Source organism: Pan troglodytes, chromosome 5, assembly GCF_028858775.2.
Source record: "Pan troglodytes isolate AG18354 chromosome 5, NHGRI_mPanTro3-v2.0_pri, whole genome shotgun sequence".
NCBI lineage: Eukaryota > Metazoa > Chordata > Mammalia > Primates > Hominidae > Pan > Pan troglodytes.
The window spans coordinates 41115979-41131543 of NC_072403.2; the positions used below are offsets into that span (position 1 = coordinate 41115979).

At 46.8% G+C, this 15565-nt stretch overlaps 1 protein-coding gene and 1 long non-coding RNA gene across 3 annotated transcripts in view; one reads left to right on the forward strand and one right to left on the reverse strand.

Annotated features, from left to right (window-relative positions):
* Window positions 1-11752, forward strand: part of SCUBE3 (signal peptide, CUB domain and EGF like domain containing 3) — a 39136-nt gene extending 27384 nt beyond the window's left edge. Inside the window, exons 11-22 of one of the 2 annotated variants that reach the window (XM_016955296.4) lie at window positions 231-347; window positions 494-598; window positions 892-1008; window positions 1310-1468; window positions 1709-1924; window positions 2283-2444; window positions 2652-2819; window positions 3338-3499; window positions 3916-4113; window positions 4632-4784; window positions 4894-4973; window positions 7229-11752. In XM_016955296.4, coding sequence (XP_016810785.1) covers window positions 231-347; window positions 494-598; window positions 892-1008; window positions 1310-1468; window positions 1709-1924; window positions 2283-2444; window positions 2652-2819; window positions 3338-3499; window positions 3916-4113; window positions 4632-4784; window positions 4894-4973; window positions 7229-7378 — 1787 coding nt within the window. In that variant the 3' untranslated portion in view covers window positions 7379-11752. The remainder of the gene's footprint in view (window positions 1-230; window positions 348-493; window positions 599-891; window positions 1009-1309; window positions 1469-1708; window positions 1925-2282; window positions 2445-2651; window positions 2820-3337; window positions 3500-3915; window positions 4114-4631; window positions 4785-4893; window positions 4974-7228) is intronic. The other variant, XM_016955295.4, reaches the window with a different exon arrangement.
* LOC129144244 (uncharacterized) overlaps window positions 1-15565 on the reverse strand; it is a 101010-nt gene that overhangs the window by 82894 nt on the left and 2551 nt on the right. The window contains exon 2 of the long non-coding RNA XR_010157693.1: window positions 3037-3119. This is a non-coding gene — a long non-coding RNA (uncharacterized LOC129144244). The remainder of the gene's footprint in view (window positions 1-3036; window positions 3120-15565) is intronic.

The following is a 15565-nucleotide window of genomic DNA, read 5'->3' on the forward strand; positions in this document are numbered from 1 at the left end:
GAGCAGTTGGGGTTCTGGAAAGCATAGAGTATCACATTGGGGAAAGGTGTGAGGTGGGAAGGGTGGAGAATGTAGCCATTTTGAGTTAAAGACATGAAATTTGTAGTAAACAATCCCATCATCAGTCTCCATGGGTACAACAATAGTTATGCAAGTAGCTGATTCCTCCAAATTACCCAACTGAGGGAAAGGAATGCATTCATTTGCTCAGGCCTCTCTCCCCTTCCTAGAGCCACTGAAGTGTCAGGGTAGTCCTGGGGCCTCGAAAGCCATGCTCAGCTGCAACCGGTCTGGCAAGAAGGACACCTGTGCCCTGACCTGTCCCTCCAGGGCCCGATTTTTGCCAGGTACATGGGAGGAGGGTGCTGGAGAGCTTTGGAGGAGAAAAGAGGAAGGACTGGCCGTTCAGGCAGCTCCTTCATTCCCCCTGGATTCCTCCAGCCAGCGGGGGTTGGGAAGGCAGGTCAGAACTGTGACAGGCTCCTTTTCTCAGAGTCTGAGAATGGCTTCACGGTGAGCTGTGGGACCCCCAGCCCCAGGGCTGCTCCAGCCCGAGCTGGCCACAATGGGAATAGCACCAACTCCAACCACTGCCATGGTGAGCACCAGCCCAGAAGCCCTGTTCCCATGCTACTCTCTTACATTAATCCCTTATTTTTGTTCTTCATCAATCCCCTGGCCTTCCTTTCTCCTGGATCCTCTTTTTTGCCCTGTAATTCTCCAACCCTGCTCCCTCACTCCCTCTGCCCTAACATCTGATCCCCTTGACTTTCATAATCTCACTCCCCCAGCCAAGCCCCTGGCTTATTGCCCAGCTTCTCAACAACCCCTACGGCACCCCCGACCTCCATGGGCATCCCATACTGTGCTGAGTTTCTACCATCCCTCTAGAGGCTGCAGTGCTGTCCATTAAACAACGGGCCTCCTTCAAGATCAAGGATGCCAAATGCCGTTTGCACCTGCGAAACAAAGGCAAAACAGAGGAGGCTGGCAGAATCACAGGGCCAGGTTTGGACTGGGGACCCCATTCCAGTTGGCTGTCTGGCCACTAAATCCTCCTTACCCCTCAGCTCCTCTGCTTCCAAAAACCCACCAGAACCCTGAACTCTAGGCAGAGCAGAGGAAAAAGCAGCTGTAGGCATAGCACCCAAGGAAGTCCCAGAATATTCCCCTCCACCAACTAATTAGGACCCTAGACTAAAACAGGATTGAGAGATAGTTACAGTTAGAGATCTGGGGAGGTCTGTCTGGGCTGGGAGTGAGAACTTTCCAGGGGATGTCCCTGGGGTTGACAAGGCCTCTCTCCCAGGTGGTGCCCCCTGCTCTGAATGCCAGGTCACCTTCATCCACCTTAAGTGTGACTCCTCTCGGAAGGGCAAGGGCCGACGGGCCCGGACCCCTCCAGGCAAAGAGGTCACAAGGCTCACCCTGGAACTGGAGGCAGAGGTCAGAGCCGAAGAAACCACAGGTGGGACTGGGGGCACTGTTGGGAAGAGGACTGGAAGGGGAGGGCAGAGGTGGGGAAACCACAGGTCTCAGCAGCAAAAGGAAGGGATGGAGCCTGTACTAGGGGCAGACCCTGCCTGGTGCCAAGCCTAAAAGCTAGTCCCTCTTACCATGCCCCTCCTAGCTCCCAGCTTTGCTCCCCTGCCCTCCTGCTCACAGCAACTCTTTCTCCTCCCTGATACACACGGCCATCCACCACCAGCCAGCTGTGGGCTGCCCTGCCTCCGACAGCGAATGGAACGGCGGCTGAAAGGATCCCTGAAGATGCTCAGAAAGTCCATCAACCAGGACCGCTTCCTGCTGCGCCTGGCAGGCCTTGATTATGAGCTGGCCCACAAGCCGGGCCTGGTAGCTGGGGAGCGAGCAGAGCCGATGGAGTCCTGTAGGCCCGGGCAGCACCGTGCTGGGACCAAGTGTGGTAAGGGAGCTTACTGGGGAGCAGGGATGTAGGAAAGACCCAGTTTGGGCCTGACTCAGAGCAGGACCCTTTGTGGCCTCAGATGCATTTCTCAAATTATGAGGCAGCCAGGATGCTCCTGCCCGCTGTCCTCCCTTCCTTGGTTTCCAGGCTGAAATCTAGAAGGATGCCAGGTGGGGCCAGCAATCCTCCTGCACACGGTTTTGACCCTCCTATCCCCCCAAGTAGGATTGTGTTTGTTCCCTGACAGAGATTCTCCCTGAATCGGGGGTTGTGGTGGGGAGTGGGAAGGGGAGTCCCAGGCCTGGGTGGTGGGAAATGCGGGGGTGGGTGGCTAGCGCGGCCGACTCTCCCTCAGTCAGCTGCCCGCAGGGAACGTATTACCACGGCCAGACGGAGCAGTGTGTGCCATGCCCAGCGGGCACCTTCCAGGAGAGAGAAGGGCAGCTCTCCTGCGACCTTTGCCCTGGGAGTGATGCCCACGGGCCTCTTGGAGCCACCAACGTCACCACGTGTGCAGGTGCCAGGGGAACAAACAATACAGAGTGGGGTAGGGTGGGCACTGGGATGCCCATGGGCATGGGATTTCCCAAAGGGCAGGCCCAGGCTCCAGGCCACTCTCTTAGTCAACATCCTGTTTGTATACCTTTGTCCCCTGAGATCGGGTGACCCCATGGGGATGACTCAGGACCATCCCCATCAGAGTTGGGCCCTTGATTCATTGCAGGTCAGTGCCCACCTGGCCAACACTCTGTAGATGGGTTCAAGCCCTGTCAGCCATGCCCACGTGGCACCTACCAACCTGAAGCAGGACGGACCCTATGCTTCCCTTGTGGTGGGGGCCTCACCACCAAGCATGAAGGGGCCATTTCCTTCCAAGACTGTGACACCAAAGGTGAGTAAGCTACTCACCTCCCTGGGGGATGCCCCAACCCCAACTACTCCCAAAAAACTCTCCAATTTCCCAGAGGGGACATTGACCCACCATTTTCTCCAAACCAGTAATGGGCCCAGCTACTTGACCAACCATACCATCCTGCTTCCAGGACCCACCCTGCCCCTCCACTAGTCCCAAGCTTGGGAACTGAGAAATAATTAACAGTCCCACTTACCCCTCCACTTTGGAGAACTGGTGGCATATTCTCCTCCATATCCCAAATGAGTTTCTATATAGGTTTGGCACTGTGCTCAGCGTCTGAAAGAAAAGGATTGGCACTGTAGCCAACCACTCTGTAAACTCTGTTTTTCCGTGGGCTTAAATTCTGGCATGACTGGGAAAGATTGAGACCCTAGAAAAGAACTTTGATGTATCTGATCTCCTGATTCTCCAAGATGAATGTATCCTGTCCATCCCATGCCCGTAACTCCCACCTGCCTACCATCTTGATTCCTGCCTTTCTCCCTTGCCTACAGTCCAGTGCTCCCCAGGGCACTACTACAACACCAGCATCCATCGCTGTATTCGCTGTGCCATGGGCTCCTATCAGCCCGACTTCCGTCAGAACTTCTGCAGCCGCTGTCCAGGAAACACAAGCACAGACTTTGATGGCTCTACCAGTGTGGCCCAATGCAAGAGTACGTGGCAAGCCAGGCTGTGCAAAAGGGAGGAGAGAGGCCTGGGAGCAGTGGACATCTAAAGGAGGGGTGTGAAACCAACAGGGAGCAGGGCTGGGGGGTGGAGGAGCAGGAAAACTCCACCTTCCACCTCTCCCCAACTCACTCAATCTCAAGGCCAGTTGCTAGGCTGGACCCTGTAACACCCTCTCCCTGGAGACAGTTAATGAGGAAGCAGAGACAGGTGAAGTGAGAAGAGAAGGTACTAAAAGGGCAGGAAGGAAGATGGACTCAGAGCTTGGAAAATAATGATGAACTAGAACGCAGACTTCCCATAAATGTCTGACCTCTACTTCAGAACTCTTCAATTCCCCCAGCACACTTCCCCACTGACTTCCCTTCTCTGTCTTGTTTTATCCACTGGGGTTTGGCTGCAGATCGTCAGTGTGGTGGGGAGCTGGGTGAGTTCACTGGCTATATTGAGTCCCCCAACTACCCGGGCAACTACCCAGCTGGTGTGGAGTGCATCTGGAACATCAACCCCCCACCCAAGCGCAAGATCCTTATCGTGGTACCAGAGATCTTCCTGCCATCTGAGGATGAGTGTGGGGACGTCCTCGTCATGAGAAAGAACTGTGGGTGGCTTGCAGAGCTGGGCCAGGGAAGGGCAGTCCAAATCTGGTTAAGGCGGAGAACAAAGAGAGAGACTGATACAGGAAGAAATGGGGCAGTGAAGTTAGGGATCTATGAGGGTGAAATAGTGAGAGGCCTTTAGGAAGAGAGAAGCTAACAAAGGAAAACAGCAATGACACATGTTTGGTAGAAAACAGAGTTAAGAAAGCTAGCAGTGGGGCTAGAACTCCAATGGCGTTACATGTATCACTTTCCTATCCTAGCATATTTGCCATTCCATTCATTTAAATGTCATATTTATTACACTATGTGAGTGCCCAGGTATCAAGAAGGAATTGTGGAATGAGCCCAGTGGGCAATGGGAGAGGGTGTGGGGTAGGGTGTGTGTATGCGAAGGGGGAGCCTTTGTCAGAATGATTCTCTTGCCCTATACCCCCACCACCAGCTATACAGCCCACGTTCTAGGAGGGCTTGGGTAGCCTGCCCTGCTGCTCTACTGACCTGCTGCTTGCCTTCCCAGCATCCCCATCCTCCATTACCACTTATGAGACCTGCCAGACCTACGAGCGTCCCATTGCCTTCACTGCCCGTTCCAGGAAGCTCTGGATCAACTTCAAGACAAGCGAGGCCAACAGCGCCCGTGGCTTCCAGATTCCCTATGTTACCTATGATGGTAAGCCAAGGAGGTGGGTGAGAAGGGGAGGTATGTCAGTTTTGAGAGGGAACCAGGAGAGCAGGAAGAGCTCCCGCCCCTGAGCCCCTCACCTTGGTTGACTTTGCAGAGGACTATGAGCAGCTGGTAGAAGACATTGTGCGAGATGGCCGGCTCTATGCCTCTGAAAACCACCAGGAGATTTTAAAGGTGAATGAATATTAACAATAATGATAGCTAACATTTAATAAGCATGTAACAATATATAGGCAATAGGCTAAGTGCTTACATGAATATTCTCACTTGATAGACACAATAGCTCTATGAGGTAGGTGCTTTCTCCATTGCCTCTTTACAGATGGGAAAACTGGGGTATAGAGAGTTAAAGAACCTGCCCCATGGGAAGCTGGGATTTGAGCCCAAGCCTATCCGACTGCAGCGTCACCCACACTATATTACACCTTGGGGAAAACTTGGAAGAGAAAGGGAAAGTGAGGAGAAGAAATGTCCCTACCTCTTCCAAGAGACATAGGGAAAGTGAAGTATAGAAAGATACTTTTGTATAAGTCCCTTCCTTCCCCTATTCTCTCCCCAGGCCTCATTAAGCAGCAGCAGATCGGCTGGGCGTGGTGGTTCACGCCTGTCATCCCAGCACTTTGGGAGGCCGAGGCGAGTGGATCACATGAGGTCAGGAGTTTGAGACCAGCCTGGCCAACATGGTGAAACCTCGTCTTAATTTTGTAAAAATAGAAAATTATCCGGGTGCGGTGGCAGGCGCCTGTAATCCCAGCTACTCAGGAGGCTGAGGCAGGAGAATTGCTTGAACTCAGGAGGCGCAGGTTGCAGTGAGCCGAGATGGCGCCATCGCACTCCAGCCTGGGTGACAAGAGTGAACCCTGTCTCAAAAAAACAAAAACAAAAAAAGCAGCGGCAGATCTAGCACAGCTTTCTCAGAATCAATTTATGTACAGACTTCTTTTCAAGGAAAATAAATACTTCCAACATTGAAGAATGGACTAGATGCCCTGGGTCGGTGAATCCCAATTTAAGAAAATCTTCCTTAAGAAACTATAGTCTGGCTGCGCATGGTGGATCACGCCTGTAATCCCAGCACTTTGGGGGGCTGAGGCGGGTGGATCGCCTGAGGTCAGGAGTTCCAGACCAGCCTGGCCAACATAGTGAAACCCCGTCTTTACTAAAAAATACAAAAAATTAGCTGGGTGTGGTGGCGGGCGCCTGCAATCCCAGCTACTCGGGACCCTGAGGCAGGAGAATTGCTTGGACTGGGGAGGCAGAGGTTGCAGTGAGCTGATATCATGCCATTGCACTCCAGCCTGGGCAACAAGAGTTAGACTCAGTCTCAAAAAAAAAAAAAAAGGAAACTATAGTCGTAGTCATAGAATTATCCTTCATAAATTATCACTGCAAAAAAGTTAAGTGTTAGCAAAATATTTTTATATTATCATCAAAATAAAAGCCTTGACAACAAAAATCACCTAGAACTTACAGACTTCAAAGAATATACTTTTAATAATACTTTTCAAACATTTTTAAAGCATCTGAACCCTTATTTCAAATCAAATGTACTGTGGAATTCCAACACATAAAGCAGTGCAGCTGTTCTGATTAAAGTGGGGTAAGAGGCTGAAACCCCTACTTCTTATTTGAAAAATCCACTGACGCCATGGAAGGAGCACCAGCCTAGGAGCCAGAAGACCTGAGTTTTAATGCACAGTGCCTGGCACCTAGTAGGCTCTCCACATACCATGCTACTGTTGTAGACAGGGTGGTCAGGAAAGGCCTCTAAGGAGAAGAGACCCAAATGAGGTAAAAGGGCTCCCCATTAGAAGATGAGGGAGGAGCATTCCAAGCTAAGGAGCATGGGAGCAATTTAGTGTGTTCAGGAACCTCCAGAAGGCCAGTGTGGCTCAGCAGAGGGAGCAAGAGTGGACAGATCACATTCTGCCGATGAGTGATAAAAGAAACCAGAGAAGAGTTTCAAACAGGAAAAAGATGAACTAATTAAAAACACAAAAAGTCACTCTGGCTGCTGTGGGGAGAAGAGTCTACGGAGGGACAAAGGTAGAAGCATGGAGACCAGTTAGGAGGCTACTACAGTACTCCAAGTCAGAGACGATGGTGGCTTGGGAAGATGATAAGTGGTCAGACCCAGACATATTTTGAAGGTAGAGTCAATAGGATTTGCTATACTTGTAAGCAAGAAAGAGGATTCAAGGATGGCTCCAAGGATTGGGGCCTAAGCAACAGAAGGATGGAGTTGCCACTGATTCAGTTGTGGAATTCCAGAATAAGGGCAGATGGTGGGAATGGGAATCCAGAGTTGTCCTCTGGATATATTCAGTGTAGGATGCCTAGTAGACATCAAGAAGGGCTGCTGAGTCATGGTGTTTCTCTTTCCCACCCCCGACGCTGAGGCTGACATTGCTCCCTGCCATCCTTTGCAGGACAAGAAGCTCATCAAGGCCTTCTTTGAGGTGCTAGCCCACCCCCAGAACTACTTCAAGTACACAGAGAAACACAAGGAGATGCTGCCAAAATCCTTCATCAAGCTGCTCCGCTCCAAAGTTTCCAGCTTCCTGAGGCCCTACAAATAGTAACCCTAGGCTCAGAGACCCAATTTTTTAAGCCCCCAGACTCCTTAGCCCTCAGAGCCGGCAGCCCCCTACCCTCAGACAAGGAACTCTCTCCTCTCTTTTTGGAGGGAAAAAAAAATATCACTACACAGACCAGGCACTCTCCCTTTCTGTCTTTCTAGTTTCCTTTCCTTGTCTCTCTCTGCCTGCCTCTCTACTGTTCCCCCTTTTCTAACACACTACCTAGAAAAGCCATTCAGTACTGGCTCTAGTCCCCGTGAGATGTAAAGAAACAGTACAGCCCCTTCCACTGCCCATTTTACCAGCTCACATTCCCGACCCCATCAGCTTGGAAGGGTGCTAGAGGCCCATCAAGGAAGTGGGTCTGGTGGGAAACGGGGAGGGGAAAGAAGGGCTTCTGCCATTATAGGGTTGTGCCTTGCTAGTCAGGGGCCAAAATGTCCCCTGGCTCTGCTCCCTAGGGTGATTCTAACAGCCCAGGGTCCTGCCAAAGAAGCCTTTGATTTACAGGCTTAATGCCAGCACCAGTCCTCTGGGGCACATGGTTTGAGCTCTGGACTTCCCACATGGCCAGCTTTCTTGTCTATACAGATCCTCTCTTTCTTTCCCTACATCTGCCTGGGGTCTACTCCATAAGGGTTTACAAATGGCCCACAACACTGAGTTAGTGGACACCGGCTAAATGAGGAAGAGCAGCAGGCATTGTCATGTTGAATGCCCCGCTGTAGCTCCCTGAGAGAAAGACTGTAACTCTGCAGGACAGAAACAAGGTTTTAAAGCATTGCCAAAAAAAAGAAAACAGAAAGAAAAAATGTATCATCTAAAGGACTAGACACAGAACAATTGGAAGTCAACTTCAAACACTAATCCCTTTTCTTGTCTTCCCTGGCCCAGCCACCTCCTCGGCCCCATGTGATGCTCCCTGGGGGAGCCCTACTCCCCTTGCTACATGTTGTCCTTAAACATGGTTATTGACCTGAAGCCAGCCTAGGCCTTGCCCTACAGTTGTTTTTCCCTTGTAGCCCCAGCTGGCTTGTGGGCTTCACCAAAGAGGACCCCACTCTGAAGCCAGCCTGGAGCCACCTACCTCTGGCCTCAGGCTGTGGGCAGCAAAAGGAATGTGTGTGCACTTGGCGAGCCTCCTGCCCACCCTGTCCACACCTAATAAGTGCAATCATTTTGAGTCTTTCTATGTTGTCTAGACGGAGGGGTTTTTGTTTTCTGGGTTTGTTTTTTGTTTTTGTTTCTTCTTCCTCTATTAGCAAAACCCTATTTATAGCTGCCCAAGAGAAAAGAGTGTATGTTTGGAGTGGAAGAAAATCGGTTTTGAATCCCATGAACCTTGAGTGCTGGAGCATCTGATCTGTCTCTATGCCACCACTGGCCACCTAGAGCCCTTGGCTGTGGTAATCCAGGGTAATTGCGCAGAGGCATCTGATGTGTAGGAAAGTAATTCTGGGGATTTGATGGAGCAGAAAGGAGAGAGACCTATGTTTGCTAAACCAATCCTGCTATCCCTATGCCTCTCCATGGAGTCAGTGTGGACCTCATGATTATAGAGGCCAATGGAACTGGTCAGTGATTCTCTACCCCAAGTAGGGAAAACCTCCATCTTTTCCCTGTCTTCATCCTGTTATCCCCTGGTGTACACATGGAAGAGGACCAGGACATACCACCTGGGGATGGGCTGACTCAGGGTCCCGAGGCCAGAGACAAAGCTGTGGGAGCCAAGAATAAGACAGAAGGCATCAGATATTTGCCTGGCTCTGGTCACTTCCCTTTGAAGTTGACTTCAAGCTTAGCTTCCTCAACTACTGTTTTTCAGAAGGAAGAAAGAATCAAATGGAAGAAGAATCAAGTCCATGTCCAAGCCCAAAGCCTGCACACATTCTGCCCTTAATCCAAGTGTTGCCTATAAAATTATTTTCTGTTTTCTCACTCTAGTTCCCCCAAAGCTGTAGTCCCAATCAATCAAAGGCTACCAACGGAGTCCTCAGGTTCATTTCTTTTTTTTTTTTTTTTTTTTTCTTTTTAACTCTCCTGGTAACTCACAGAACAGCTCAGGTTCATTTCTAGGTGACTGTCCTAGGCTACTGCTCCCCCAGGAGACTCAACACTAAATAAAGGAGTCTGACTCCCTGCCCTCCCATCAGTAGCATTCATCAGCCAAAACGGCCATAGCAGTAGGTAGCCAATGACACAGCTAGATTCCCTGACAACCATTAGCCAACATCATGGCCCTTGTGGGTAGAGTGTCTGGCTACCTTTGTCTTTCTGGGTCAAGGAGGGCCACTGCAAAGATGCAAAGTGGCTGCTTCCAAACAAGGGAAATGGTCATTTAGTATGAGTGTCTCTGTACTTCCCAGGAAGCACCATGAAAACGGCTTTAATCAACTCTGACTATCCTAATTCTCCACCAGAAGCTAGGATAACTTTCTTTCTTTCTTATTTTATTTTTTTTTTTGAGATGGAGTCTCGCTCTGTCACCCAGGCTGGAGTGTAATGGTGCTATCTCGGCCTACTGCAACCTCCGCCTCCCAGGCTCAAGCAATTCTGCCTCGGCCTCCCAAGTAGCTGGGATTACAGGCATGCGCCACCGCGCCCAGCTAATTTTTGTATTTTTAGTAGAGATGGGGTTTCACCATGTTGCCCGGGCTGGTCTTGAACTCTTGACCTCAGGTGATCCACCCGCCTCAGTCTCCCAAAGTGCTGGGATTACAGGCATGAGCCACCGCGCCCAGCCTAGGATAACTTTCTGATTCCTCTCTGCCAGCCGTTTTGCATCTCTTGGAAAGCCAAACGGTGACCATGCTTCTTAACTTATGCCTTCAGGGTCTGGCTTCTCCTTTCTCCCTTCCTTTCCTGTCACACCATGCATACATACATACAAATACACATCCTTCAACCATTTATTCCATGGCTTATGAGACCTGCAAATGAGTTCCACAGTACGGAAGGCATAGACCACTAGGCTTCTTAATTGATGTCAAGGCAGATCTTGGTGAGCAGGTAAAAACCTGCTATTGTCCACCAAGTTTAATTTAGGTCCTCCAAGTTGGAGGGTTAAGAACCCAGGCAAAGCTGCTGCTGAATCTATGGAGGAGGCTGGCCCTGGGACATCAAACTAGGGGTTAACTGGATTGAATGAGGAGTCAATGCTCAGGGACATTCTAGGTCTTTACAGGTCAGACAGAAGAGAGGTTTTTACCATTGGAGGGAAATGGAAAGATGGCATAAATAGGATCCCTTCATGAAGCAACCCAGAGGCCTCTCTGCAGCGTGTAGGGTGTGGGGCTACAGTATTGTGGGGCTTCCATTCATCTTAGTACAAAACCTCACCTGCTCTGAGCCTGGAAATTGGAGGGCTTCACGCACCAAGTAATGCACACCAGAAAGGCACTTATATCCTCAGCAACATGGCAGTTCCTCTTTACTTCTCTGCCTCCCTCTTTCTATATTATCAGGCCATGCCTATTCCTACAACCTGAGACAACTCTTGGAGTCAGAAGAAAACTGACCAGATCCTGGATCTGAGCTGCCTGCTCCAGGCCTAGAAATCCCCAAAGGCTGGCACTGAGCTGTGACTGCTTTAACAGCCCCCAAGATTTGGTCAGTTTGAGGTGGTGGAGACTCAGATTTGTTGCTGAAAGTTCAGTAACACAGTCCTGGTCTTTGGCCCTAGAGAAACTTTTTATATATGAGAAGTGTTCTCTATATACATGTTTGAGGTGACTCTGGAATGGATTATGAGGTCATATCTCAAAATGTCAGAAAACGTTATAGAGCACTCAAACTTTTGTATTTGCTGCTTAACCTCAATATTACAGCCACAAACAAGGGGTACCAAGACAAAGTATAACTGAGCATAAGCAGAAAATGTTAACCCTCCAGGTTTCTTTCTTAAGCACAATAAAAGTGGGAGCAAACAACACAAGGATATTTTTACATTTGACCCGTCTCAAAAGTAGCACACCCTATCCTTGTGCCATTATTTGTACAAGGAAATATATGATTAGAAGGAATAGAACCCCCAGTTGTCATCAGCTTTTTTAGACACCACAGGTTGTAGCAGTTTGAACAAACTGAAAACTTTATACTTCTGTGTGAGCTGAACTCAAGTTTCAGAATAATCATCGCCATGTGGGAGGCTTTTTGTTAAATGCAGAAGAAATTTCAAAATATTGTATTTATATCTGCCTTCCACTGCTGCCAATTTAGTAAGCATCTCCTATACAATCGACAATAAACAGCAAATGATGCAGTTCATAGAGTATTTTGCACTTGGGGAAAAATATGTATCTGAATTGTAAAAAGAAATGTTTGGATTTTGTATGTCTTTTTTATTATTATTAAAATACTAAATGAAACTCCTCAGCCCGGCATCTTTTCCTCTATCTCAATAGCTTATCCTAGAGCCAGAAAAAGCCTTGAGGAGACAATGTCTTCTGGCTTCCAGATAAAACTTAACCCAAATTTTTTGGCAACTCATCCCTAATGATTTTAAAATTTGAAAAGGCTTGTCTTTTCTCTGTCCTTAAAAGCAGCATCAAGTATTATCTCTTGAGGGGGATCTAAGGAGTGGGGGAAATTTATTGTTCCTCCTCTCCACAGTACAGTCCACAACAGCTGGCCAGCCCACAGGTGGTTCAGCACCTCCCTAGTCAGGATGTCCCACCTCTAGGAAAGCGCCAGCACTGAGGGTCACCCAGTGTCATTCTTTGTATGCAGTACACTCTTAGCCACCAAATAGTATTGTGAAATACAGATCATTTAGTCACTACCACCATCACTACTCCTACAGGGCAGGAGAAAGCAATCTCCAATCTCTTTTATAAATGAACAGTCCCAATTTCTAGGCTCAGAGATATAGATAAAACTTTGCTGTTGCAATTATATAATTCCCTTTCATGAAATTTTATTGGATTTAATATCTACATGATATAGCCATTTAAGAGTATAACTTGAGCAACAAGGAAAAATCTACCTGATCAAAAAACACGTGGGGTGGCCTATCAGAATCTTAAACTTACCCTTTAGCATCTATAATGAAGATACAGATGAAGTACATTCATTCCATAATTACTGAGATCCTATTATATGCCAGGTAGTGAGCACCTGCTCATCAGCTCATTGACAATAGCCATGCTCAAGATCCACACTCCTCATGTAACTTTCTGATTATAATTGATCTTCCCAGATAAGATTTACCCAACAGGAGCGATAATCCAGTTCACTTGGTGGCTATAAGTATAAAAGAATGCACTGGCATTCTATTATGTACATTAACTTCCTATGAGTTTGATTTAATGTGACAAAACATGAACACCTTTGTGTGGACTGACCCAAAATCACACTTCTAGAACTGCAAAGCCAAGGACCATATCCATGACCTTCACACTATACCAACTTGGAGCCATCCTCTTTGACTTCTCTCATAACTCACTTCTATTCTAAGAACAACACGTCTTCCTCCTTACTTCCTAGGACATTTGCTTTGGTGTCTCAAAATAATGGATAGTCAGGGACACTGGAGTTTGGATATGCCTATATTAAGAAGTCTTCCAAGTGGGGTAAATGAAGATTTTTCCTAGGGTACGTAAGACTGCAAGGAATACCCAGGAAATAGCCTCAAATCAGTCTGAGGAGAGTTTTAAAGGAATAAATTTCCAGATCCTCAACTTCCCTATAAAATATTTTCTAAAACCAGGCTGGGTGCACTGGCTCACACCTGTAATCCCAGCACTTTGGGAGGCTGTGGCGGGCGGATCGCCTGAGGTAAGAGTTTGAGACCAGCCTGGCCAACATAGTGAAACCCCGTTTCTACTAAAAATACAAAAATTAACCGGGTGTGGCGGTGCACACCTGTAATTATAGCTACGTGGGAGGCTGAGGCAGGAGAATCTCTTGAACCCAGGAAGGGGAGGTTGCAGGGAGCTGAATTGGGCCACTGCACTCCAGCCTGGGTAACAGAGCAAGACTCCATCTCAGAAAAAAAAAACAAACAGCCGGGCGTGGTGGCAGGCACCTGTAATCCCAGCTACTTGGCAGGCTGAGCCATGAGAATCGCTTGAACCCAGGAGGCGGAGGTGGCAGTGAGCCGAGGTCGTGCCACTGCACTCCAGCCTGGGCAACAGGAGCAAAACTTCATCTCAAAAAACAAAAACAAAAACAAAAAAACGGCCAGGCACAGTGGCTCACGCTTGTAATCCCCGCACTTTGGGAGGCCAAGACAGGCAGATCACAAGGTCAGGAGTTTGAGACCAGCATGACCAACACGGTGAAACCCCATCTCTACTAAAAATACAAAAATTAGCTGGGCGTGGTGGCACGCGCCTATAATCCCAGCTACTCAGGAGGCTGAGGCAGGAGAATTGCTTGAACCCGGGAGGCAGAGGTTACAGTGAGCTGAGATCATGCCATCGCACTCCAGCCTGGGTGACAGAGCGAGACTCCGTCTCAAAAAAAAAAAAAAAAAAATTCTAAAAACCAATCCGTTTGGGAGCCAGCTGACATATTCATGCACATTCTCCACTCTACCACTGCCCCCACTTTCACCATAGTCCTTGTCCTACTTTACAAAAGAAAGGAATGTCTCTCCCCTACACTGAATCTTGATGCATGGTCCAGGGTGTAAAAACCTGAGGAGCTGGGAGGGAGCAATTATTTTCCACTTCATATCAAAATATTCCCATTGCAATCAGTCTTCCTATTTTATCTTATATAAAATGTTTATTATTTTCTACCTCCTAGTAAAAAGTGAAATTGCTAGCTGCTCAATTCATTATTTCTTAGCAAATACAGCTTTCCTTTCTAAAAAATACAGAAGAAAAAAATTTGTGTAACAAGATTATTAGTTATTTCTGATTTTTAGACATGATTCTCATTTAATTGTTCCCAAAAGCTGAACAACAAGAGTTTGATGAAAGCAGGCACACACATTTACCAAGGGAATATATGCCTTCTATATGACTTCTCAAAACTGATGGATTTAACTATACATTATACAGCATTATTCCTAATTATATAATGAAAAACAGTACTATCTTATTTTTACCATTTATTATGTTAATAGTAGGTCTAAATAATTTTAATCTTGACTGGTTTATCAGTGGTCCATTTTATAAGCTATAATCATTTATTTCCTAATAATTTTTATAATATTCCTCAAAATGAATGTTAACATATTTATTTGAATGGAAGAATAAAGTCAGACATTTTTCTAACAGAAAGTAGGTCTGATTTGGCTGATTGGTTTGAAATGAAAACTGGCTTTGCCAATTCCACAAATGGCAGTTGTTTTCTATACAGTGAATGAGCTGAATCTGCATTTCAGTTTAACAAAAAGTTCTTGAAGACATGTAATAAAGAATTTTACCAAAAAATATTGTGTAGGCAAAGAAGTATGGAAATCAATATCTGATTAACAAAGTGTCTCTGAGTGTAAAGGTCACAGATAATTAATAATCATGTTTAATAAAACCAAAACTGAGACTCTAATAACTAAATCCTTTTGGAAGTTCAGTGGTTTCTAATCCTTTGCTTTTAACAAAATTAAAAGAAGACTATTTGATAGTATTAATAGATCACTCTGTGATTGTTGGCATATAATTTAGAAGTTCAAAGACTCAAAGAATATCATTGTAACAAATCTCTTCCTTTCCCAATTGTGGAAACAAGGTTTCTCAATACTCGTATCTATAAAAATAAAAAACAGGTAAAGGATTGATGTTGCACCTTATCTCCTTCTACCATTAGGTAATATTAATCCATGAATACCTGAACTAATTGGGGAGAAACACCATATTTCTCATTAACAGATGCATTTTCAATAAAAATTGTACTTTTTAGGTTTCACAAGTCATAAAAATGTTAAAAATATTTAGGAAAATTTAGTATTTAGTAATATTTAGTAAAAAAAAGTTTAGTAAGTTATATACTAATGATTACAGGAAGTGAATGGAATTCAAAGTATAAGGAGAAAGAGAACCATATAAAATTTCTGTTGAAGAGCTTGTTCATATATTTTTAAGTGGATGATGGTAGGCATTAGATTTTTAGGGTACTTGGAATCCACCGGATACTTTTTTTTAATGTGAGACAGAGTCTGACTCTGTAGCCCAGGCTAGAGTGCAGTGGCACGATCTCAGCTCACTGCAACCTCCGCCTCCCGGGTTCAAGTGATTCTCC